At 48.0% G+C, this 26,038-nt stretch overlaps 1 protein-coding gene across 2 annotated transcripts in view; it reads right to left on the minus strand.

Moving 5' to 3' along the window:
- Positions 1-26,038, minus strand: part of FAM120C (family with sequence similarity 120 member C) — a 564,585-nt gene that overhangs the window by 111,764 nt on the left and 426,783 nt on the right. For both annotated transcript variants that reach the window (XM_069209344.1, XM_069209345.1), the window contains exons 13-14: positions 19,760-19,961; positions 9,553-9,691 (exon numbers count right to left, since the gene is read on the minus strand). In XM_069209344.1, the coding sequence (XP_069065445.1) occupies positions 9,553-9,691; positions 19,760-19,961 (341 nt within the window). The remainder of the gene's footprint in view (positions 1-9,552; positions 9,692-19,759; positions 19,962-26,038) is intronic.

Here is a 26,038-nt window from a genome sequence, read left to right on the forward strand (position 1 = left end):
CTTCATGCGGGCCATCTCTTCGTCTGCATGGGCACCGAATAGAGAATTCCCGGCAAATGGGAGATTCAGGATACGTTGTTGTGCCTCCTGTTTCAAGCCAGTGAGCCTCAGCCAGGAAGATCTCCTCGCACAGATACCATGTGCGTACCCATGAGCCGCCAAATCCGCCCCATCCGCTGCCGCGTTGATAACTTGGTTAGATACCAGGCATCCTTCCTGTAGAATCTCTTGGAAATCTTGCCTGTCTTCTCTGGGCAGTTTTTCTGTAAATCTACTGAGGGAATCCCACAGAGAACGATCGTACCTGCCCAGGAGCGCAGACGTACTAGAGACCTTCATTGCTGAAGCCGCTGTCCCGCACATCTTTCTTCCCAGAGAGTCTAAATGCCTGCTCTCTTTATCCGGGGGTACCGTGGATGAAGATGCCACCGAGTGGGTCTTTCGGGCGGCAGCTATGATCACTGAGTCTGGTGGCGGATCCTTCCTAAGGAATAAAGGGTCTTGCTCTGGAGCCTTGTACTTTTTAAGAATCCGAGCCGGGGCAGACTTAAGCGAGGCTGGGGCCAGAAAAGTGTCCATGGTCGGCTGCAACAAACCAGGCACTAGAGGCAGCAACTTTTTCGACGCTGATCTCTGTTGTAGTGTCTCAAAGATGATTGATGAGGAGGTAGATGGTTCTGGAACCTCTATATTGAGTTTCTGTGCTCCTCTTAGCAACACCTCGTTGAAAGTGGTTATGTCATCCACTGGTGAGACTCTAGCAGGTGGTGAATCTGTAAGAGTAGGTGAGTAACGCCTGACAGAAGAACCTGATGAAGACCAAGAGGGTGATCTTCTTGAGCGCGACCTGGATCTCCGTTGAGAGCGAGATCTGCTGCGGGACGCTGTAGCCGAGCGCCTAGGCCTCGCGGTCGGCTGTCGAGGAGCTGAACGAGCCCGTTCTGCCCCGGCTGTCGGCGATGGCGTTCTTGGCGGGGAGGCAGTGGGTGAATACATTCGCGAATATTGCGAATCTGGGGAGGCCGCTGGTCTGTTGAGGCTCTCCAGCCATCTCGGAGATAGGTTGATGGGCGAGACATGCCCAGGAGATGCTCTTGACCGAGAAGAGTCGCTCGGTATGGAGACCACTGGAGACTGAGCCTTGTCTGGCGAGGGGCGATGTTCTGCTCCCTGTTGGACAGGTAAAACCTGCGTCGACGTCGATGGCTGTTTCGACGTCGAAGGACGCCCAGTCGGTTGGTCCTGCCTCGACGTTGATTGCCTCGACGTTGAGTGCCTTGACGTCGAACGGCGTTCCTTGGACCTCGACCTGCTCGCCGTCGTGTGCCTCGACGTGGAGCGATGGGAGGTTGACGGCGGATGTTTCCCGTGCCGTCGTGGAGATCTCGACGTCGTGTGTCCTGACGTCGGGGGGCGCACAGCCTTTGGCGGCGACCGGGCATGCCGGCGGTGGCTCGACGTCGATCGGCGGGCTGCCGTCGACGGAGACCTGCCCCTACTCTGATGTTCCCTCGACGCCGTTCCCTTCGACGTCGGGTGCGTCGCCGTCGACGGCGATCTATGCCGGTGGGACGGTGGTAGCGACGACGTCGACGGTGAACAAACAGGTATTTTCCTACCTGTCGACGTCGACCGGGCCATTCTCTCCTGAGAATGGCCTTCTGGATGCCTGGGGAGCGAGGAGGACGATGTTCTTTTCCTCTCCTGAAGCCCATGAAGTCGGATCTTCTCTCTGTCTTTCAGAGTCCTCCTAGACATGTTCTTACAGTACTTACAAGTGTCAGGGCAGTGACTCTGAGGCAGGCACACTATGCACAGAGAGTGGGGATCTGACTGGGCCTTCTTCTTCCCACAAGCAGGGCATTTGACAAAAAGAGAAGGCATTTTTCTGTCAGAAAAAACCTTCCTAGCTCAGACAAAGATGTTACTTGTCGAGTGAAAAGTGAAAAAACGCTTTTTTAAAGAATTTTTCTGAGGAAAACTCAGAAAAACTGAGAGCTCAATGCTCCAGGATCCTCTCAGAAGGAGCCGGAAAAAAGAACTGACCTAACTGTGAACCAACTGTCACCTTTCCTTCACCCCTGAGGCATGGTGGGATACTGGAGGTGCTCAGGGTCTTAAAGGCACAGTGCCAAAGTTTTTATGGTTCTCCTGTGTTAACCTACATGCAGCCTATTGGCTAAGAATGCTTCATTGTTTTTCAATGCAGTTTTCTCTATTTTTTCACTAGAGTTTGCTACTGCTTACTTCCCCAAGCCTAGTTTTAGGAGCTTGGGTACTTATTTATGCTCTATTGTAGTATTTAAAAAAAAAAAAAAAAAAAAAAAAAAAACTTTATAGAAATAAAGCATTTTAGCCTGTTTTTAACATGATAGCCTGCATGACTGTTTGTTACACATGTATAATGTGTATATATTTTATATATGCTCCGGGGTCCCCGCACAAGGGCGGGAATATTCAATGTTTATGACTTTGATGAGGATTCCCCTGGAAGAGAACCTCTTTTACTCAGAAGCAAGGGACCCTACACCTGGTGCCACCAAGAGACTGGTTATCCCTCTGAAGTTTAGGAAGTTCCTGTTACCTCTAGCACATGACATTCCCCTTGCAGGCCACTTAGGACAAAGCAAGACTTGAGATAGGCTTGTCCCTCACTTTCACTGGCTGCACATGTCTGAGGACACCAAGGAGTTTTGTCGCTACTGTGTCATTTGTCAAGCCAGGGGTAAGTCAGATGGCACTTCAAAGGCCCCTTTAATTCTACTACCGGTGGTTGGGGTGCCCTTTGAGAGGGTTGGGGATGGATAGTGTTAGCCCCCTGGACCCTCCAACAGCCTCTGGCAATAGATTTATATTGGTGGTAGTGAACCATGCCACCAGGTATCCAGAGACCATTCCTCTTAGAACCACTACAGCTCCTGCATTGGCCAAAGCCCTCCTGGGAATTTTCACAAGGGTGGGTTTTCCTAAAGAGGTGGTATCAGACAGACATGCAAACTTCATGTCTGCTTACCTTAAAGCCATGTCGAAGGAGTGTGGTGTCACTTATAAATTCACCACCCCTTACCATACCCAAACAAATGAACTAGTTGAGAGGTTTAATAAAAGTGGGGCTCTCAGGAAAACTCAAGAGGAGGTGGGATGTCCTGTTACCTTGCGTACCCTTTGCCTATAGTTAGGTTCCTCAGAAAGGAGAGGGTTATAGCCCTTTTGAACTTCTGCTTGGACATCCTGTTAGGGATCCCTTACTCTTGTAAAAGAAGGCTGGAAGCAACCTCTCATGCCTACAAAACAGGACATTGTGGACTATGTACTAGGCCTTATATCTAGGATGGCAGTGTACATGAAGGGGGCTTCCAAAAAACTTAAGGCCAGCCAATAGTTGCAAAAACAATGGCATGACCAAAAGGCTGTGCTAACTGTTTATCAGCCAGGACAGAAAGTGTGGGTCCTGGAGCCGGTGGCTCCCAGGGTGCTCCAAGACAAATGGAGTGGACCCCACACCATTCTGGAGAGAAAGGGTGTGGTCACATATCTGGTGGACTTGGGCACTCCTAGAAGCCCCCACAGGGTGCTTAATGTGAACCGCCTGAAGCCCTACTATAACAGGTCTGACATGACCTTACTCATGGCAACTGATGAGGGACAGGAAGAAAAGAGTTATACTTTCCCTGACCTCTTATCCCACAATACAGTGGATGGCTCAGTAGATGGGGTTGTGCTTGCAGACTGCCTCTTTCAGTCACAAAAAGATGACTGCAGAAATATCCTGGGACAGTTCTCTGAACTGTTCTCTCTGACCCTGATCATGTCAGGGAGTGCATCAAATGTGAGTTGCCAAAGATGTTAGACCTGGGAGTTATTGAGCCTTCTGACAGCCCCTGGACTAGTCCTGTAATCCTTGTCCCTAAACACACTCCCAAAATGGTAAAAAGGAGATGAGGTTTGTCTCAATACTGTGACTAAAACGGATACTCATCCTATCCCTAGGGCAGTTGAGCTCATAGATACACTGGCTTCTGCCAAGTATCTGAGCACCTTTGACCGGATTGCTGGCTACTGGTAGAGCAAGCTGTCAGAGGATGCCAAACCAAAAACTGCATTCTCCACTCCTAGTGTGCACTCTCACTTTTCAGTGATGTACTTTGGACTAAAGAATGCACCTGCCATTTTCCAGAGGTTGGTGAACAAAGTTCTCCAAGGCCTGAAAAGCTTCACTGCAGCCTATCTAGATGATATAGCGGCCTTTAGCTCCACCTGAGAGGATCTCCTGGTCCACCTTGGGAATGTATTGGAAGTTCTGCAAAAAGCAGGCCTCACTATCAAGGCCTGAAAGTGCCAGATAGGGCAGGGAAAGTGGTTTACCTGGGCCACTTGGTGGGTGGAGGCCAGATTCAAAGTCCATTCTGGACTAGACCGCCCCTACCACTCAGACCCAAGTCAGAGCCTTCCTAGGTCTGACAGGGTACTATAGGACGTTCATTACAAACTATAGCTCCATTGTAGCCCCCTTAAATGACTTCACATCTAAAAGGATGCCCAAAAGGTTTTGTGGACAGCCAGCTCCCAAAAAGTTTTTGATGACCTTCAAGAAACCAAGGGGGTCATTCCGACCTCGGCGGGCGGCGGGCACCGCCCGCCGGGCGGAGACCGCCAGAAGACCACACCGAGCTCAAATGACCGCGGCGGACATTCTGACTTTCCCGCTGGGCCGGCGGGCGACCGCCAAAAGGCCGCCCGCCGGCCCAGCGGGAAAGACCCAGCAACGATGAAGCCGGCTCCAAATGGAGCCGGCGGAGTTGCTGGGGTGCGACGGGTGCAGTGGCACCCGTCGCGATTTTCAATCTTGCTGGGGCCCTGTTAGGGGGCCCCTGCACTGCCCATGCCAGTGGCATGGGCAGTGCAGGGGCCCCCAGGGGCCCCACGACACCCGTTCCCGCCAGCCTCTTCCTGGTGGAAGAGGCTGGCGGGAAGGGGGTCGGAATCCCCATGGCGGCGCTGCTTGCAGCGCCGCCATGGAGGATTCCTTTGGCCAGGGGAAAACCGGCGGGAAAACGCCGGTTTCCCTTTTCTGACCGCGGCTTTACCGCCGCGGTCAGAATTGGCCAGGAAGCACCGCCAGCCTGTTGGTGGTGGTGCTTCCGTGGTCGTTGGCCCTGGCGGTCAATGACCGCCAGGGTCAGAATGACCCCCTATGTGCCCTCCTCCTGTACTAAGAAGCCATGACTGTAGTAAAGTACCCTCTTTTTGGCATGGTTACCCCCACTTTTTGCTTGCTGTTAGTGTGTTTTTTGACTGTGTTCACTGGGATCCTGCACACCAGGGACCCATTGACTGCGCTCTCTCCCCTAAATTTGGTTGCTTAGGACTTAGCACACCCCACAATTGACATACTGGTGACCCCATGTAAGTCCCTAGTATATGGTACCTAGGTACCCAAGGCACTGGGACACCAAGGGATCCCCATGGGCTACAGCATGTATTATGCCACCCATGGAAGCCCATGTAAAATGTGTCTGCAGGCCTGACTTTGCAGCCTGCGTGAAAAGGTGCATGCACCCTTTCACTACAAGTTACTGCACCACGTCACTGTAAGTCACCCCAGAGGGCAGGGGGCAATTACCTTGTGTGAGGGCACCCCTGGATGAGCAGAGGTACCCCTCCGAACTCAGCTCCATTTCCCTGGACTTGGTAAGTGCAGGGAAGCCATCTCACCTGTGTACTGGACACAGCTACACAATGGTAACCCCGAACCTGGGCATGTTTGGTATCAAACAAGTCGGAATCATACTCCAATACTGTTGCCAGTATTGGTTGTATTATTCCACGCATTATAGGGGCTCCTTAGAGGACCCCCAACATTGCTCCTACAAGTCTTCTGGGGTTTTCCAGGCAGCCCCCGCTGCTGCCACCCCTCAGACAGGTTTCTGCCCTACTGCTGCTTAACCAGCTCAGGCAGAGGAAGGCAGAACAAAGGATTTCCAGTGGGAGAGGAAGTTAACACTATTTCCCTTGGAAATAGGTATTACATGGCTTGGGAGAGGTAGCCTCCCCAAACCACCGGTATGCTTTGAAGGGCCCATTTGGTGCCTTCCTTGCGTAAACCAGTTTGCACCAGTCCAGGGACCCTCCCTGATCCCTGCTCAGGCGCGAAACTGGACAATGGAAAGGGGAGTGACAACTCCCCTGTCCATCACCACCCCAAGGGTGGTGCCCAGAACTCCTCCAGGTGGCCACTTGATCCAGCCGTCTTGAATCCAAGGTGGGCAGAGGTCCCTGGGAGCATCTGAGTGGCCAGGTCAGGCAAGTGACGTCCCAGCCCCCTCTTGATAGGTGGTCACCATGCTAGGTGACCAATCCCCCTTCCTGGGCTATGTAGGGTCTCCCTCTTGGGTGGATCCTCAGAATCGATGGGCAAGATTTCAGCAGGAGTCCTCTGCGTCATTTACTTCATCTTCTGACCACTGGGACTGCAACTGGACCCTCCAGGAACCAATAATCTGCAACTTTAGCAACGACTCCGCTCTGCAACACTGTTTCTCTGGCTCCTTCCAGCAACTGCAACATTTCCCCAGCTGTGCATCCTCCTAGGGCAATGAGTCTTCAGCCTGCACAAGAAGTAAGAAGAAATCTCCCTTGGACTGAAGAAGTCACTCCCCTGCATCCACAGGCACCAACTACAACAAAGACCGGCTGCTTGGATCTTCTCTCCACCGGAGTTGCGTGGATTCTGCATCACAGGTGGTGGCCTGGAGTGGTACCCTTGGTCCTCTCTACTAGCTGTCCAACTTGGGAGACGGTAAGCCGTTGCCTCTCCTTGCAGGACAGTACCCCTGTGCACGGCAACTCCTGCAGCTACCAAGTCTAGATTGTTCCTCCTCCAAGGGATCTTCAGGCTCTGTGTAGCCACAGCCCCAAGCACTGCTTCCTGCAGAGCACAGTCTCCAGCCTTTTCAGCGAAGTGGGACTCCTCTTCAGGTGTGCTGAGTAGGCCTTACTGTATCTCCTGTGCCTGCTGCCCCTGGGTCGCTTGTTGGGGCTGCCACATCTTCTTGTGACTCTCCCAGCTGCTGAGGGTCACCTCAGACTTCCCTCTTTGAGTCGAGTCCTCTGGACCTCCCTGGACCTTCCCAGCTTTGCGAAACCTTCTTCTCCGACTCCCGCAATTGCCAAGGCTTGTTGGGAGTTTTTAAGCACCACTGACCGACTGCATCATGACCACAGACATGGGACATCACTTGCATCACTTCTGGGACTCCTCCTCAACTCTGGTCCTGCATCCACAGAAGGGTGGTTAGTGGCTCCTGCCACCACCGGACACTCCATTACAAACTGGACTTGGTCCCCTTTCTTTGCAGGTCCTCTTCTGTCAGGATCCAAGTTTGGGTTCTTCCAGTATTGTCTGAGTCTTGCGCAATCCTCTTCCAAAGTCCTCATGTAGGTTTTGGGGAAAACCAGGTTCTTACCTCTGCTCTCCTGGTTGCTGAGGGTCAGTCTTGTACTCACCTCTTGGGGTTCCTAGTTCCTCCAGCTCCCCTCTACTGATTCCTCGTCCTTGGGTGGGGGACTGCCTTTCACATTCCACTTTTTTAGTATGTGGTTTGGCCCTCCCCTAGGGCTCTCACTATTTGCTATTGCTTTTATCAATGCTATTGCTTTCTGTGCTATTTACTGAATGCTAATGTCCATGTAATAGTGTGTTTACCTACTTCCAGTTGGAGTATTGCCTATACAGTATTTTAGTATTTGTGTTACTATAATAAAGTACCTTTGTTTTTGTAACACTGCGTGGTTCTTTTATGTGTGTAAGTGATGTGTGGTATTGCATAAACTTTGCATGTCTCCTAGATAAGTCTTGGCTGCTTATCCACAGCTACCGCTAGAGAGCCCTGGCTTCCTAGACACTGTCTACACTTCACTAACAGGGGATACCCGCTAACACAATAGGTGCTCACCACACACCAGCCCAGCTTCCTACATAGTGGTCGCAGATTTTAAAGCGAGTTTGGCTTTGTCGTTGAAAGCTCTGAGAAGGACTTCTCTGGTTGCACACCAGACTTAGCAGATTGAGTGGTGGGCTCAGACCTTGAGGTTTCTGAGATTATTTTTTTTCTCTTTTCTACATTTGGAGGCTGGCTCTGACAGACTTATGGTAAGTCTTCTTTAATGGCTTTCTAAATTCTTCTGATGTCCCCTGGTCACGAGAACTTTTCCTTTTGTGTGACCTTTTTTGAGAGGTTAAAGAAGTGTCACTGTCTTCTTCCTTAGAAAAGGACAGCTTCTAGATTTAGATTTTTAAAGTCAAAGAAGAAGCCTCCTCTACCTATCCTTTAGGGTCTTCGTAGAAAAGATATGACAGATCTTGCAGTCTTTTACCTTATGTGTAGGGTAGAGGCAATAGATGCTGTCCTTCTGGGGATCGTCAGAATGAAGCCTTTTCTGCCTGCTGGTGCCACAGTCCCGAAAATGCTTTTCTTTAATTAATCGGACATGTAGCAGACACTCTAAAATTGGTTGAAGAAACTGAGCAGAGCTCAAGGAGATTCCCTTGACTTGACGCGGGGTAGAAAATCTGAGGGAATCAGCCGCTGAGGAGAGTATTCAAGAAGGTGCTGTCACTTGATCGGCTGGAGTTTGGTTCAGTTTAAAGTATATGGATACATTATTAGAGTAAATGTTTCATTGCCATTATGGTCTACAGTAATGTTATGTATTGCTTTATTATGGTACAGCGGGACTTCCACTTAGACATAGGAGAATGGTTCAAGCATGTGAATCTATGAAAGATCCAGTACTGGAGAAACGAAGCTGCCCCCAGAAGGTGATGATCAAGAGAAATGCTGGACTTTAAACGAACAGCTACATCTATTTTTAAAAGTGCACTACAAGCACCGCTGTGCTGAAACAGATGTCCTACATTTCTACTTACAGAAGCAACATCAACACTTAAAATAAAATTTTCTATTACAGCATGTTGGAGCTAAGGTAATGGTTTTATGAACCATACCCACACCATGATGTTATACAAGCATGAAATGAAATACATCCAAATTAAAACCCAGTAACAGATATATCAGAATGTTCTTAAACTATGCCACAATGCTCATCTTATTTCTGAAAATCAGGCAGCCTGCTTTCAGCTGGTTAAAAACAGGATCAATCAAAATATTACTTAATCGAGTACTGAAGAGTCTTGGAATGGGGTAATGATAATGATAAGAATGACTAGATGATTGTACTAGCAAACAGTAATTAGTTCAGCAGTTAAGATAACTTAATAAGAGACTTGTGCTGTCAATGTTATGGCATATATTAAATGTACTGTTTATGATCGCATATCTCAAAATTGTCACTAATGTCTTTTGGGCAACTTTTTCCTCTGAAATGTTCAGTTTATTCCAGAGACTAACTCCTCTTGACTCTCAATTCTGATTAGTAGAATGTGTCAACATAAACTAGAATGCATCAGTGATCATGCCACAAACACTCAAGTTTATGTTCAAAGGCATTATGTACAAACATGTTAAAGTTAATTCCTGATCAAACACTTACCCCTTTCCTGGACCTCCCACCGACACCACCTGCATACCGAATGATCCTCTTCCCCGCGAGGGCTTGCTGCCAGCCCACTGGCCCACAACCATTCCAGCTATCTCGAGCTTACCACCCTGGGGTGGGATCTGGTGAATACCTGGGGATGCAGGAGAAGAAAAATTACATGAGAATGTGAAAATGAATGCACAGCAAAATGAGCCTATAATGAAACAGCTCATCTATAGGAAGCTAGTTCTCTATACAGTGTAGTAAAGTGAAGTACTCTGTGCAGAGAGTCTAGTAGATCCCCAAAGGTGTGCAGAGACAAAAATCAATAGGTCTAGAGCTCTATTTGTGGTAGTGTGGACGAGCAGGTAGGCTTATCAAGGAGTTGTGTTAAGTATTTGTTGTACAGAGGCAATAAATGAGAGACACACTCAAAGAATAGATCTGAGACAAATTTAGAAAAAATAACGATGCTTTGAACCAAAGAACGTCGTTATCAGGTAAGCAGTTTTGTGTGTATATGATGTCAGTGTTTTATTAAAATTGGTAGCATAGTGGCAAGATATTTATCTGAAACACTTCCAAAAAGAAAGTCCTCTGTTAATACATAGTTAAGCCCAGAACGCACAGTAGCACTCAAAGCATTAAAAAAGGCCACCAATAAAACTGCACATAACATAAAGGAGGTAAGGGAAGCAAGGCTCTTGGGAAAAGGAGGCATGAAATTAGAAGGAAGGCCTGAGAGGATTTAGAAAAAGCTGCCCATCTAAAAGACTACAAACTCTTTCGGGAAACAGTAAACCAACCCCTTTTCGTTGACAAACAACCACAACCCACTGACATTGAATGCCATTTCAGTGAAGAGGACTGGATAGAACACTTTGTTTTTAGTGAGGTACGTGAGCAAAGAAAGGATTCCAGCCCATCCCATAAAGAGGTAAGCGAGGAGTGGATAGCTGACTTGATTGACCACGCAGCTGTTGCCACAGCCGTTCAGCGTGCAGCTAGTGGCAAGGCCCCGGTGCCCGATGGGGTGACAGTAGATCTATTTAAAAATAATGTTGAAATCTGGGCCCCTCGCTTGACCAATGTGTTAAGGGCGTTAGTTAAGGGCAGCCTACTGGATTCCTAGAAGAACGAGTTACTTACCTTCGGTAACGACTTTTCTGGTGGATACATTAGCTACCTGTGGATTCCTCACCTAATGAATACTCCCATGGCGCCAGCATTCGACGGAAATCTTCTTCCTAGTCTCTGCACGTCGACGAGGACGTCACTCTAGCCCACGCGACGCCGTCTGATGTCATACAGGCAATAAGAGGTCCTCGATGACGTGCCGACGTCAGTTCCCTTTTTTCCGTGCATTCGAAACGGTTATCTTCGAGGGAGCTACTGTTACTTTAGTGGTTACAGTGTCTTTTCTGCTGCGTAGTTCTTCTCTGCGGTAACAATGTCTCAGAGAAAGTCGGGTTTCAAGCCCTGTTGAGAGTGTGGGGGCAAGATGTCCGTTACAGATCCTCACTCCGACTGTCTCTGGTGTTTGAGCTCCGACCACGACGTTGTGACTTGCGATTCATGTCAGCACATGAATCCGAAGGCCCTCAAGGAACGTGAGGCTAAATTATTCCTGGCGAAGTCGAAGAGAAAGGAAAAACATCACAAAAAGTCTTCCTCGCCAAGGTCTCATCGGCGTCATCAAGACTCCCGGCACCGTAGAGATTCACGGCGTCATCGAGTCCACAGGTAGTTGTATCCATCAGAAAGAGGCCATTATAGTGCCTGAAGTAAAGTGCCCTTGTTGGCATGGTCCCCACCCCACCCCTTTTGCCTGACATTGATGCCAACTTTGATTGAGAGTGTGCTGGGATCCTGCTAACCAGGCCCCAGCACCAGTGTTCTTTCCCCAAATCTGTACCTTTGTTTCCACAATTGGCACACAGTTAAGTCCCTTGTAAAAGGTAGCCATAGTACCAAGGGCCCTTCGGCCAGGGAAGGACCCCAAATGCTGCAGCATGTATTATGCCACCCTGGGGGACCCCTCACCAACCACATGAACTGCCTTTGCAGCTTGTGTTTGCTGGTGGTGAGAAAAAGGCAAAGTCAACATGACACTGCCTGTGGCATAGGTAAGTCACCCCTCTACAGGCCTTACAGCCCTAAGGCAGGGTCCACTATACCACAGGTGAGGGCATAGATGCATGAGCAATATGCTCCTACAGTGTCTAACTCTATTCTTAGATATTGTAAGTGCAGTGTAGCCATATTAAGTATATGGTCTGGGAGTTTGTCATTATGAACTCCACAGCTCCATAATGGCTTCACTGAACACTAGGAAGAAGTTTGGTAACAAACTTCTCAGCACAATAAGTCCACACTGATGCCAGTGTGGGATTTATTGAAAAATGCACACAGAGGGTATCATAGAGATGCCTCCTGTATGTTAGTCAAACTGCAGGACAGGCCAGTCTGCCACTTTCAGAGAAGTTTCTGACCACATGTGGTGAGAGCCTGTGTGCTCTCTGTGGCCAGAAACAAAGCCTGTCCTGGGTGGAGGTACTTCACACCTCCCCACTGCAGGAACTTTAACACCTGGCGGTGAGCTTCAAAGGCTGAAGCCTCTTGTTACAGTGCCCCAGGGCACTCCAGTTAGTGGAGTTGCCAGCCCCCTGGACAAAGCCCCACTTTTGGCAGCAAGTCTGGTGGGAAAATTAGGGAAAACAGGGAGGAGTGACCACTCCAGCTAGGACCATCCCTAGGGTGTCCATAGCTGAGATGACCCCCCTCCCTGCAGAATCCTCCATCTTAGTTTGGAGGACAGGGATCAATGTGTTAGGTCTGTGTCCCCCTCCCCAAAGGGAGCAGACACAAGAAGGGTGTAGCCACCCTCAGGGACAAAAGCTATTGGCTAAGGCACTCTGACCCCTCTAATGCCCCTAAATCCAGGATTTAAGAGCTCCCCTGAACCCAGACCATCAGATTCCTGGCGACCTCACAAGAAGACTGAAGAAAAGAAGGACTGCTTAGCCGAACCTTCGCAGAGAAGAATGAAGACGCAAACTGATTTGGCCTCAGCCCTACCGGCCTGTCTCCAGCTTCAAAAACCCTGCAACTAGAAAGCGATGCATCCTGCAGGACCATCAACCTCCTAAAAGCCCCAGGAGGATTGCCTGCACCACCGAGGACCAAGAACTCCAGTGGACAGCGGCCCTGTCCAACAATGAACAGCAGCTAAGGATTCCAGAGCCTCCCTGGATCAACGAGTCCTGACCACTCTGCACCTGACGCCCACAGCCCGTGTCCAGGTGGCCCGACTGACGAGAGAGGACCCTCAGACAATTCCGAGCAAGTGCCCACCCTGGGCTGACCTCTCCTGTCCTCCACAACAACGCCTGCAGTGTGAACCCAGAGAACCCTCCTGACCGCATCAGCACCGGACGAAGACGCCAGATGCCAAAAGGTACACTGCACCTGCAGCCCCCTGGTCTTGGGGAACCAGACCTCTGGTGCAGCAACATTCAGCAGGCAGCCCTCCTACCTGACCTGCCTGTGGTTTCACGGAACCAAACCCCTGGACCCCACCTGGAGCATCCAAGTGATTCCCGGGGTCCCCACAAAGGAAAGCACTGGGAGCCCAATGCTGCGTTTGCACCCTGCACCCAGCCACCCCTGTGCCGCTGAGGGTGTGTGCTTGGTGCTTACCTGTGGGGCCCCCCCTGCTGCTCCTCAAAACTTCCCAGGTCTGCCCTCCGAAGACGCGGGTACTTAACTACAGGCAGGCCTAACTCCCAGTTCCCATAGTCTTCATGGGGGCCCACTATAAAGCCGGCAACCCCTTTGACCTCTGCACCCGAACAGCCCTGTGTTGCTGGTAGTGGGTGTTTGGGGTTGATTTGAACCCAAACCGAAGGACATCCTAACCCCCGGAGACTGGAACTGTAAGTCTGGTACTTACCTCTAAAACAGTACTTTCTTTTCTTTCCCCTGGAACTGCTTCAGAAAAGAAACTGAACTACGTGTCCACTTTTAAAATAGATATTCTGTTTTCTTCAAAACCATTTAACTTGCTAAAGTTAAACAAAGTTACATTGATATCTATGTTGAATACTGTAGGAAGCAGGCCTGGTGTGTACCTAAGGTTCTTACACCTTATACCAGGTCCAGGTATCCCCTCTTAGTGAAGTGTAGGCAGTGTCTAGAAGCAAGGCTCTCTAGCGGTAGCTGTGGATGAGAAGCCAAGGCTGATCTAGGAGACACGCAAAGCACATGCAATACCACTGTTGTCACACAGCACTTACACACGAGAGAAAACACTCAGTGTTCCAGAAATAAAGGTACTTTATTTCAGTGACAATACCAAAATTACTAAAAAGGCAATACGCCCTTAGGAGGTTAAGTAAGCACACTTACTATGTACACTAGTAATCAGAATAGGCATAGAAAGGTTAGAAAACAGTGCAAATAGCAATAACCAATAGAGACCCAAGGGGGAGCCCAAAACCATGTAATGCGAACACAAGATTCCCTCCTAGGTAAGTGGAATATGTAGAGGAGAGCTGGGGGTACTAGAAAACCACAGAAATAAGTGACACAATACCCCCCAGTGACCAGGAAAACAGAAGTAAATCACTGGAATTTTCCCAAACCACCCAAAAGGAAGGAAAAGAAGAAAATAAGACAAGACTGCAAGAAACCAGCCTCTTGCCATGCCTGCTTTTCGCCTACAGAGAAGTGCCACAGAAGGGAGTAGGGTTTTCCCCCTTTGAACTTCTGTTTGGCCATCCTGTTAGGGGACCACTAGCTCTTGTAAAAGAAGGCTGGGAGAGGCCTCTCCATGAGCCTAAACAAGATGTGGTGGACTATATACTAGGCCTACGTTCAAGGATGGCAGAGTACATGGAAAAGGCAAGCAAAAACCTTGAGGCCAGCCAACAGCTCCAGAAGATGTGGTATGACCAAAAGGCTGCTATGGATGAGTTTCAGCCAGGGCAGAAATTTTGGGTTCTGGAGCCTGTGGCTCCAGGGGCACTTCAGGACAGATGGAGTGGCCCTTACCCAGTACTAGAAAGAAGAGTCAGGTCACCTACTTGGTATACCTAGGCACTAGCAGGACCCCCAAGAGGGTGATCCATGTGAACCGCCTCAAGCTCTTCCATGATAGGACAGATGTAAACATGTTGATGGATACAGATGAGGACCAGGAAGCAGAGAGTGAACCTCTCCCTGATCTCCTCTCCTGTGACCCTAAAGATGGCTTAGTAGATGGAGTGATCTATTCAGACACCCTCTCTGGGCAACAGCAGTCTGACTGCAGGCAAGTCCTCCAGCAGTTTGCTAAGCTCTTTTCTTTAACCCCTGGTCAGACACACCTGGGTACCCATGATGTGGACCCAGGAGACAGCATGCCTGTCAAAAACAAAATATTTAGACAGTCTGACCAAGTTAAAGAAAGCATCAAAGTGGAAGTCCACAAGATGCTGGAGTTGGGAGTGATTGAGCACTCTGACAGTCCCTGGGCTAGCCCAGTGGTCTTGGTTTCCAAACCTCACACACATGATGGCAAGAGAGAGGAGGTTCTGTGTGGACTACAGAGGGCTTAATTCTGTCACCAAGACAGATGCTCACCCCATTCCAAGGGCAGATGAGCTAACAGATAAATTAGGTGCTGCCAAATACTTAAGTACCTTTGACAGCAGGGTACTGGAAAATAAGAATGGCACCTGGGGCAAAAGAGAAAACAGCATTCTCTACACTTGATGGGCACTATCAGTTTACTGTGATGCCCTTTGGCTTACAGAATGACCCTGCCACCTTCCAATGGTTTGTGAATCAAGTCCTTGCTGGCTTGGAGTCCTTTAGTGCAGCTTATCTTGATGATATTGCTGTCTTTAGTTCCAACTGGCAGGATCACCTGGTGCACCTGAAGAAGATTTTGAAGGCCCTGCAAGCAGCAGGCCTCTCTATCAAGGCATCTAAATGTCAGATAGGGCAGGGAACTGTGTTGTACTTGGGTCACCTTGTAGGTGGAGGCAACGTTCAGCCACACCAACTGAAGATCCAGACTATTCTGGACTGGGTAGCTCCAAAATCCCAGACTCAAGTCAGGGCATTCCTTAGCTAGACTGGGTACTATAGGAGGTTTGTGAAGGGTTATGGATCAATAGTGACACCCCTCACAGAACATACCTCCAGAAAATGCCCAAGAAAGTGAACTGGACTGTGGACTGTCAAAAGGCCTTTGACACCCTGAAGCAAGCAATGTCTACAGCACCAGTTTTTAAAGCTCCAGGTTACTCTAAGCAGTTCATTGTGCAGACAGATGCCTCTGAACATGGGATAGAAGCAGTCCTGTCCCAAACAAATGATGATGGCCTTGACCAGCCTGTTACTTTTATTAGCAGGAGGTTACTCCCCAGGGAGCAGCGCTGGAGTGGCATTGAGAGGGAGACCTTTGCTGTGGTCTGGTCCCTGAAGACGCTGAGACCATACCTTTTTGGTACTCACTTCATAGTTCAACCTGACCACAGACCTCTCAGTTGGTATCAAACTTCTCAACACAATAAAAGCACACTAATGCCAGTGTGCAATTTACTGTACCAAGCACCCAGAGGGCATCTTAGAGATGCCCCCTGAATACCAATCCAACTTCTAGTGTGGGGCTGACCAGTTGCTGCCAGCCTGCCACAACCAGACGAATTGGTGGCCACATGGGGAGAGTGCCTTTGTCACTCTGTGGCCAGGAACAAAGCCACAGGCTCACCCCTTTTTTTACAGCGCCACAGGGCATCCCAGCTAGTGGAGATGCCCGCCCCTCCGGACACTGCCCCCACTTTTGGCGGCAAGGCTGGAGGAGATAATTAGGAAAACAAGGCTCCCCACAGCGACGCATGCAGAGAGAATCCAGAGGCTCCCCCTGACCGCAACTGCCTGTAACAAGGGACCCGATGCCTGGACCAAGCACTGCACCCGCAGCCCCTAGGACCAGAAGGAACCGAATGTCAGCGCAGGAATGACCCCCAGGCGACCCTCTGCCTAGCCCAGGTGGTGGCTGGCCCGCAAATCCCCCCTGTGCCCTGCCTGCATCGCTAGAATGACCCCCGGGTCCCTCCATTGTTTCCTATACAAAACCCGATACAAAACCTGACGACTGTTTTGCACACTGCACCCAGCCGCTGAGGGTGTGTTTTGTGTTCCTACTTGTGCCCCCCCCCCCCAGTGCTCTACAAAACCCCCCTGGTCTGGCCCCAAGTACTTACCTGCTGGCAGACTGGAACTGGAGCACCCCTGTTCTCCATAGGCACCTATGTGTTTTGGGCACCTCTTTGACCTCTGCACCTGACCCGCCCTGAGCTGCTGGTGTGGTAACTTTGGGGGTTGCCTTGAATCCCCAACGGTGGGCTTCCTATGCCCAGGAACTGAGACTTGTAAGTGTCTTACTTACCTCACAATCTAACCAATACTTACCTCCCCCAGGAACTGTTGATTTTTGCACTGTCTACTTTTAAAATAGCTTATTGCCATTTTAACAAAAACTGTATATGATATTGCTCTAATTAAAAGTTCCTAACTTACCTGTGTGGAGTACCTTGCATTTTATGTATTTACTTCAAATCATGAACTTGTGGTTCTAAAAATAAATTAAGAAAATATATTTTTCTATATAAATACTATTGGCCTGGAGTAAGTCTTTGAGTGTGTGTTGCTCATTTATTGCCTGTGTGTGTGTCAACACCAGGACAGTGCGCGCTTTACGGGCATCTAGAATGCAAAAACCCAACACTCGCAAGATAAAGTAATTTATGCATTGTGATGATATGTTATTGTTTAACCTTTTGCATTGCAGAAATCCATCCAAAAGATTCATTTTTAAGGTGCTTATAAATACTGTACATTTACAATGTGTTGCTGCAGACATTCAGAGTGTGTTAGGGTGTGGTCCCTTTCCAGGGCCTTCTGGAGACTTTCCCTGCAACATGCCTGGGCGTGGATCCTGGCTGGGCCAAGACTCTATAAAAGAGAGTCAGCCCAACTTCCAGTGCTCACTATTCAGAGGTCCCGGTGCAGAGCAGCAGCTTCTTCCTGAGCTCCTGTCCCGGCGGCCTATTTGGATTTTCCAGTCTTCTGCACTCATCTCTCATTGGTGCTCACTGTTTCCAGGCGGTAAGACGGTGTTTGGACATTTCCCAACACCGTAATTGAGAAGCTTCATATTCTTGATTTTAAATCCTAAATGAATAACAGATTACTTGTGCGCTGCCATTTTTTGACATTTGTATGGTGGTTTGCAAATAGGGAGGACGCGCAATTTATTCCATAAAGATTTGACTTCGTTATTACATTATTGTTCATTGCGCGCTGATATTTCTTGACATTTACATGATGTTTTACGAGTTGGCAAGATGTGCAACTCGTTTCATGAGCATTTAACTTTGTTGTTCATTGCGCGCTACCTTTTCTTGACATTTACATGGTGGCATTCGAATCGGCGAAACGCGCGATTCACTTCTCATGTGTAATTCATGCTGTTCATTGTGCGCTACCATTTTCTGGCATTTACATGGTGGCATTCGAATCGGCAACACGAGCGATTCTTTCCTTGAGTGTTTTTTCATGTTATTCATTGTGCGCTACCATTTCTTGGCTTTTGTATGGTGGCATTTGAATCGGCAAGACGCGCAATTCTTTCCTCGTGTATAAATAATGTAAGTTACTGTGCGCTACCATTCTAAGACATTTTCTTGGTAGCATTTCAAGTTGACACGTCGCGTGATTTATTCCTTGAAACTACGTTGTGTGATTTCATGGTGCACAAACCTTTATGGTTTTTAATACTCATATAAAAATCTGCAGTGTGCGCAATTTACTTCCCAATGTTTTTTCTGAGATGAACACAACACAATAGCAGAGTTCTAGAGGTAATTCTGTGTGTTCCTGATATGTATTCCTAAAAGGAGATTCATATGGTTGTTTAGAAATTGCTCAGAGTGTTTCCTGATTCTCATGCTAAAGAAAGTACTTGAATCTGAAAGTACTATTTAACTTTTCCTGTTTCCTCCTCAGGTATTCGGTCATCTAAAGCATAGTCAGTTTTAGGATTATTCTAGGGTTGTTCATGTTTTTCAGAAAAGACGAAGCTTAGAGTTGTAGCATGGTACTGATTTCATGAGATGTAATTTTGATGTTGTGTTTTAACCTTTTGCTTCCTACAGGTCTCCTTCCCAGCTGTTCCCGTCCTAGTCCCCTTTTCCCCACTTGGACTCTCTTAGACTCTGTGATAAATCTAATCAGAGTATTGGAGCTGTCTTGTGGTTGAAGTGTTGGGAACGTGCACGGACCCAGAGGATCTGGTGACTCTGACAGTGTGTACAACAAATGCTTAACACTACCCTCCGATATGCCTACTGCTCGACCACACTACCACAAAATAGAGCATTAGAATTATCATTTTTGCCACTATTTTACCTCTAAGGTGAACCCTTGGACTCTGTGCACACTATCGCTTACTTTGAAATAATCCTTTTTCTAAGTCCTCCCCCGCTAGTCCTTGGGAAAACCAGGTACTTACCTCTGCTTTTCTTCTCGCTGGGGGTCACTCTGGTACTCACCTCTTGGGGTTCTTAGTTCCTCCAGCTCCCCTCTAACAACTCTACATTCTTGGGTGGGGGACTGTATCTCACATCCCACTTTCTTAGTATCTGGTTTAGCCCTCCCCTGGGGCCCTTGCTATTTTCACTAAGTATTGCCAATGTTTGTTGTTTCTATTCTATCTACCGATTGCTACTGTGTATATATTTAGTGTGTACTTACCTCCAGTTGGGGGGAACTGCCTCTAGGTATTCTACTGCTGTGTTACCATAATAAAGTACCTTTATTTTTGTAACACTGTGTGGTTCTTTCAAGTGTGATAGGTTGCTGTGTGACTATAGGTGTACTGCATAAGCTTTGTATGTCTCCTAGATAAGCCTTGGCTGCCTACACTTCACTGGTGGAGGATCCCTGGACCTGGTTTAAGGCGATAAAACCATAGGTGCTCACCACACACCAGGCCAGCTTCCTACAATTGCTTCCTACTTGTTTGTTAAGCTGCCATCATACCTTCCTTCCCTTTGTATAGTCCACTGTGAGGCAAAGCTTCTGTATAAAAGCAGTAATGAAACACAGAGTATACCTTTGAAAGGCTACATAAAGCTGTTCACCTATGCGGTACGCATGTAACACTCACCAGACAGACCTCTGTTACGTCCCGGAGGGGGTGGCGGCACTGTACCCATAGCGCGTGGATAGAGGTGGACTGGATAAAAAGGTGACATCATTGGGGGCACGAATGCAGGGGGAGGCAGAAGAGGAGGAGGTGGTTGCCGGTTCAGGTTGATACCCTCCAGGATACTTTGCCGCATCCTTTCGACTTTGGCAGCTTGCTCCGCCTGGGAATCAAATAAATAAAATTAAAATAAACTTATGATGCATTCTTTAACAAAATTGCACTGATGTGAATATCCTGTTCACTCATCTTGTCCAACACAATAACATTATTTGGCTGAGTCTATAAATGGAGCTGAGGCTCAGCCATCCCAGGCACAGACAAAGAACTCTTGGGTTAAGACACCAGTAAGAAGAACTGGAATATGTAACTTGGCCTTTAAGCATCTGTTTGTGGCATGTAGTGCTGTAGATTCACATGCTCTCCATACTCCTACCATCTAGTTTTGGGTCGGATGTGAGCAGATTGTTTTTCTTCTAAGAAAGTCTTTCGAGCCATGAGGAAGGGTGACTCCACATTCTCTTTGATATTATCCATGAGCATCGACTCCACTGTTAGATTGTTTTCACACAGGCGGGGTGAGAATGGAGTGTAGAGTAAGTGTAAGTTATAAGGGCTGTATTATGTATTGTGCTACCCTAAGAGACCCCTCACCAAGCACATGTACACTGCTACTGCAGATTGGGTGTGCTGGTGGGAAGAAAAGGGCAAAGTCGACATGACAGCCCTTCGAGGGTGCCATGCCCACAAACCACTGCCTGTGGCATAGGTAAGTCACCCCTCTAGTAGGCCTTACAGCCCTAAGGCAGGGTGCACACTATCACAGGTGAGGGCAAAGCTGCAAGAGCAATATGCCCTTACAGTGTCTTAGTCCATTCTTATACATTGTAAGTGTGGTGTGGTCCTATTAAGTACATGAGCTGGGAGTTTGTCATTACGAACTCCAAAGCTCCATGATGGCTTCACTGAAGGCTGGGAAGTCTGGTATCAAACTTCTCAGCACAATAAACTCACACTGATGCCAGTGTGGGATTTATTGAAAAATGCATCCAGGGGGTATTTCGGCCAAACTTCTGGTGCAGGACTGACTGCTCTGTGCCAGCCTGCCACTTCCAGACAAGGTTCTGACCACATGGGGTGAGAGCCTTTGTGCTCTCTATGGTCTGAAACAAAGCCTGTCCTGGTTGGAGGTGCTTCACACCTCCCCCCAGCAGGACAGTGAGGCCCAAAGGCTCAGGCCTCTTGTTACAGTCCCCCGGGGCACTCCAGCTAGTGGAGATGCCCATCCCCTGGACAAAACCCACTTTTGGTGGCAAGTCAGATGGGAAAATTAGGAAAAACAAGGAGAAGTGACCATTTCAGCTGGGACCACCTCTAAGGTGTCCAGAGCTGAAGTGACCCCTCCCCTCCCTGCAGAATCCTCCATCTTGGTTTGAAGGACAGGGACCAATAGGGTTAAGAGTGTGCCCCCCTCTCCAAAGGGAGTGGGCACAGGGAGGGTGTAGTCACCCTCAGGGACAGTAGCCATTAGCTATTGCCCTCTGAACCCTTTAACAGCCCTAAATCTAGTATTTAGGGGCACCCCTGAACCTAGATCACCAGATTCCTGGCAACCTCAAGACGACGACAAAAAGAAAGAAGGACTTCTAAGCTGACCCCCAGCAGAGAAGGCTGAAGACACCAACTGATTTGGCCCCAGCCCTATCGGCCTGTCTCCAGCTTCTGAAGCTCCTGCAACAAAAAGGCGACGCATCCAGCAGGACCAGCGACCTCTTAAAAGCCTCAAAATGACTGCCTGCACATCAAAGGACCAAGATCTCCTGTGGACAGCGGCCCTGTCCAGAAAGAAACTCCAACAAAGGACACTAGAGCCACCCAAGATCCGTGAGTCCTGCCTACTCAGCACCAGAAGCCCACGGCTCATGTCCAGGTGGTCCAACAGACTAGAGCTAGTCCCTAGGCGATTCTGACCTAGTGTCCACCCCGGGTTGACCACTCCTGTCCACTACAACCATGCCTGCAGACCAAAACCAGAGGACCCCCCTGCCTATGAAGGATCTGGACAAATATACCAGAGACGGCAAAAGGTAACCTGCACCCCCAGCTCCCTGAGCCTAGGGGAACCAGACGTCGGGTGCAACAACGTCCAGCAGGCAGCCCTCCTCACTGTCCAGCCTGTGGTTTCTCCGAGCCCACCCCCTGAACCCAGCCTACTTGTGATCCCTGGGGTCCCCCTATTGAAAAGCACTGGGAGCCCGAAGCTAAGTTTGCATCCTGCACCTGGCTAGCCCTGTGCTGCTGAGGGTGTCTGTTCTGCCCTCTGAATACAAGGCAAGCAGGCCTGATTTTGAGTGCCCTCAGTCTCCATAGGAGCCCATTTTAAATCTTGCAGCAACTTTGACCTCTGCACCTGGCCGGCCCCGTGTTGCTGGTGGTGGGTGTTAGGGGTTAGCTTGAACGCCAATCTGTTGACATCCTAACCCCAGAGACTGGAACTCTAAGTCTTGTACTTACCTCAAAACTGTACTGACCTTTCTCCCTCTAGAACCTGTTTGAAAATTGCACTGTGTCAACTTATAAAACAGATTATTGCTATTTAATTGAAAACTTGAAACAAAGTTGTGTTGATACATATGCTTGCTACTTACTTGCAAATGTACTTAGCTGCAAACAAACTTGTGGTTCTACAATGAAAATGTCACTTACCCAGTGTACATCTGTTCGTGGCATCAGTCGCTGAAGATTCACATGTTGTGCATAGCCCGCCATCTGGTGTTGGGTCGGAGTGTTACAAGTTGTTTTTCTTCGAAGAAGTCTTTCGAGTCACGGGACCGAGGGACTCCTCCTCTTTGTCTCCACTGCGCATGGGCGTTGACTCCATCTTCAATTGTTTTCCCCGCAGAGGGTGAGGTAGGAGTTGTTTGTTAGTAATAGTGCCCATGCAATGGAGTGAATAAGTATGTACCTATTTAAGATTTAATATATTTACAAATGTACAAAGTTGAAGCTAACTTCCAAACGGCTACAGGCTCCCGGGGAGGTGGGTGGGCACATGTGAATCTTCAGCGACTGATGCCACGAACAGATGTACACTGGGTAAGTGACATTTTCAGTTCGATGGCATCTGTCGCTGTAGATACACATATTGTGCATAGACTAGTAAGCAGTTATCTCCCCAAAAGCGGTGGCTCAGCCTGTAGGAGTGGAAGTAGTCTGAAATAAGGTTTTTAGTACGGCTTGACCTACTGTGGCTTGTTGTACGGATAGCACGTGTACACAGTAGTGCTTGGTAAATGTGTGAGGCGTAGACCATGTGGCTGCCTTACATATTTCGTGCATTGGAATATTCCCTAGGAAGGCCATGGTAGCGCCTTTCTTTCTGGTTGAGTGTGCCCTTGGTGTAATGGGCAGTTGTCTTTTTGCTTTAAGGTAGCAGATTTGGATGCACTTAACTATCCATCTGGCTATACCCTGTTTCGATATTGGGTTTCCTGCGTGAGGTTTTTGAAATGCAATAAATAGTTGTTTAGTTTTTCTGATGTTTTTAGTTCTGTCGATGTAGTACATTAGTGCCCTTTTGACGTCTAATGTATGTAGTGCCCTTTCAGCTATGGAATCTGGCTGTGGGAAGAACACTGGTAGCTCTACCGTTTGATTTAGGTGGAACGGTGAAATAACCTTTGGCAAAAATTTAGGATTGGTCCTTAGGACTACTTTATTTTTGTGTAGTTGGATAAAAGGTTTTTGTATTGTAAACGCCTGAATTTCACTTACTCTTCTTAGAGATGTGATGGCGATGAGAAATGCAACTTTCCAGGTTAGGAATTGTATTTCGCAAGAATGCATAGATTCAAAGGGTGGACCCATGAGTCTTGTTAAGACGATGTTGAGGTTCCATGAAGGAACAGGTGGTGTCCTTGGTGGTATAATTCTTTTGAGGCCTTCCATAAACGCTTTAATGACAGGTATCCTAAATAGTGACGTTGAATGGGTAGTCTGCAGGTATGCAGATATTGCTGCGAGGTGTATTTTAATGGAAGAGAAGGCCAGGTTTGATTTTTGTAAGTGTAGTAAGTAACCCACTACATCCTTTGGAGATGCGTGTAATGGTCGAATTTGATTATGATGGCAGTAGCAAACAAACCTTTTCCATTTGCTTGCATAGCAGTGTCTAGTGGATGGTCTTCTAGCTTGCTTTATGACTTCCATACATTCTTGGGTGAGGTTTAAGTGTCCGAATTCTAGGATTTCAGGAGCCAGATTGCTAGATTCAGCGATGCTGAGTTTGGATGCCTGATCTGTTGTCTGTGTTGTGTTAACAGATCTGGCCTGTTGGGCAACTTGACGTGGGGTACTACTGATAGGTCTAGCAGTGTTGTGTACCATGGTTGCCTTGCCCATGTTGGTGCTATCAGTATGAGTTTGAGTTTGTTTTGACTCAATTTGTTTACTAGATATGGAAGGAGAGGGAGAGGGAGAGGGGGAAAAGCGTACGCAAATATCCCTGACCAGTTCATCCATAGGGCATTGCCTTGAGACTGCCTGTGTGGTTATCTGGATGCGAAGTTTTGGCATTTTGCGTTCTCCTTTGTTGCAAATAAGTCTATTTGAGGTGTTCCCCAACGTTTGAAGTAAGTGTTTAGAATTTGGGGGTGAATTTCCCATTCGTGGACTTGTTGGTGATCTCGAGAGAGATTGTCTGCAAGTTGATTCTGGATCCCTGGAATAAACTGCTATTAGGCGAATGTGGTTGTGAATTGCCCATTGCCATATTTGTTGTGCCAGAAGGCACAGCTGTGTCGAGTGTGTGTCCCCCTGTTTGTTTAGATAATACATTGTTGTCAAGTTGTCCGTCTTGACAAGAATGTATTTGTGAGTTATGATTGGTTGAAATGCTTTTAATGCTTGGAAAACTGCTAGTAGTTCGAGGTGATTTATATGCAGCTTTCTTTGATGTACATCCCATTGTCCTTGTATGCTGTGTTGATTGAGGTGTGCTCCCCACCCTGTCATGGAAGCATCTGTTGTTATCACGTATTGTGGCACTGGGTCTTGGAAAGGCCGCCCTTTGTTTAAATTTATATTGTTCCACCATAGAAGCGAGAGGTATGTTAGGCGGTCTATTAACACCAGATCTAGAAGGCGACCCTGTGCTTGTGACCATTGTTATGCTAGGCACTGTTGTAAGGGCCTCATGTGTAGTCTTGCGTTCGGGACAATGGCTATGCATGATGACATCATGCCTAGGAGTTGTAATATCATCTTCGCCTGTATTTTTTGTGTTGGATACATGCGTTGTATAATCTTTTGGAAATTTTGAACCCTTTGTGGACTTGGAGTGGCTATTCCCCTCGTTGTGTCTATTGTCGCTCCTAGGTATTGTTGTACTTTGCACGGCAGAATGTGTGATTTCGCATAGTTGATGGTGAAACCGAGTTTGTAGAGGGTTTGTATGACCTGATCTGTGTGGTGTGAGCACCTTGTCAGTGAGTCGGTCTTGATTAGCCAGTCGTCTAGATACGGGAATACGTGTATTTGCTGCCTTCTGATGTGTGCAGCCACTACTGCTAGGCATTTTGTGAAGACTCTTGGTGCAGTTGTTAAACCGAACGGCAATACTTTAAATTGGTAATGTATTCCTTTGAATACGAACCTTAGGTATTTTCTGTGCGACGGATGTATTGGTATGTGGAAATACGCGTCTTTGAGATCTAAGGTTGTCATGTAATCTTGTTGCTTTAGCAATGGTAACACTTCCTGTAGTGTGACCATGTGAAAGTGGTCTGATTTGATCTATGTGTTTAGTGTTCTGAGGTCTAGGATTGGTCTCAGTGTTTTGTCCTTCTTTGGTATTAGAAAGTACAGTGAGTAAACCCCTGTATTTGTTTGTGTATCTGGTACCAGTTCTATTGCGTTCTTTTGCAGTAATGCTTGAACTTCTATTTCTAGGAGGTCCGAATGTTGTTTTGATATATTCTGTGATTTTGGTGGTATGTTTGGAGGGATTTGTAGAAATTCTATGCAATAACCATGTTGGATAATTGCTAAGACCCAAGTGTCTGTTGTTATTTTCTCCCACGCTTGGTAATACTGACTTATTCTTCCCCCCACTGGTGTTGTGTGGAGGGGATGAGTGACGTGTGAGTCACTGTTTGGTTGTAGGTGTTTTGGGGCTTTGAAATTTTCCCCTGCTTCTGGGGAATTGTCCTCCTCTGTATTGGCCCCGAAAGCCTCCCCTTT

Source organism: Pleurodeles waltl, chromosome 10, assembly GCF_031143425.1.
Source record: "Pleurodeles waltl isolate 20211129_DDA chromosome 10, aPleWal1.hap1.20221129, whole genome shotgun sequence".
NCBI lineage: Eukaryota > Metazoa > Chordata > Amphibia > Caudata > Salamandridae > Pleurodeles > Pleurodeles waltl.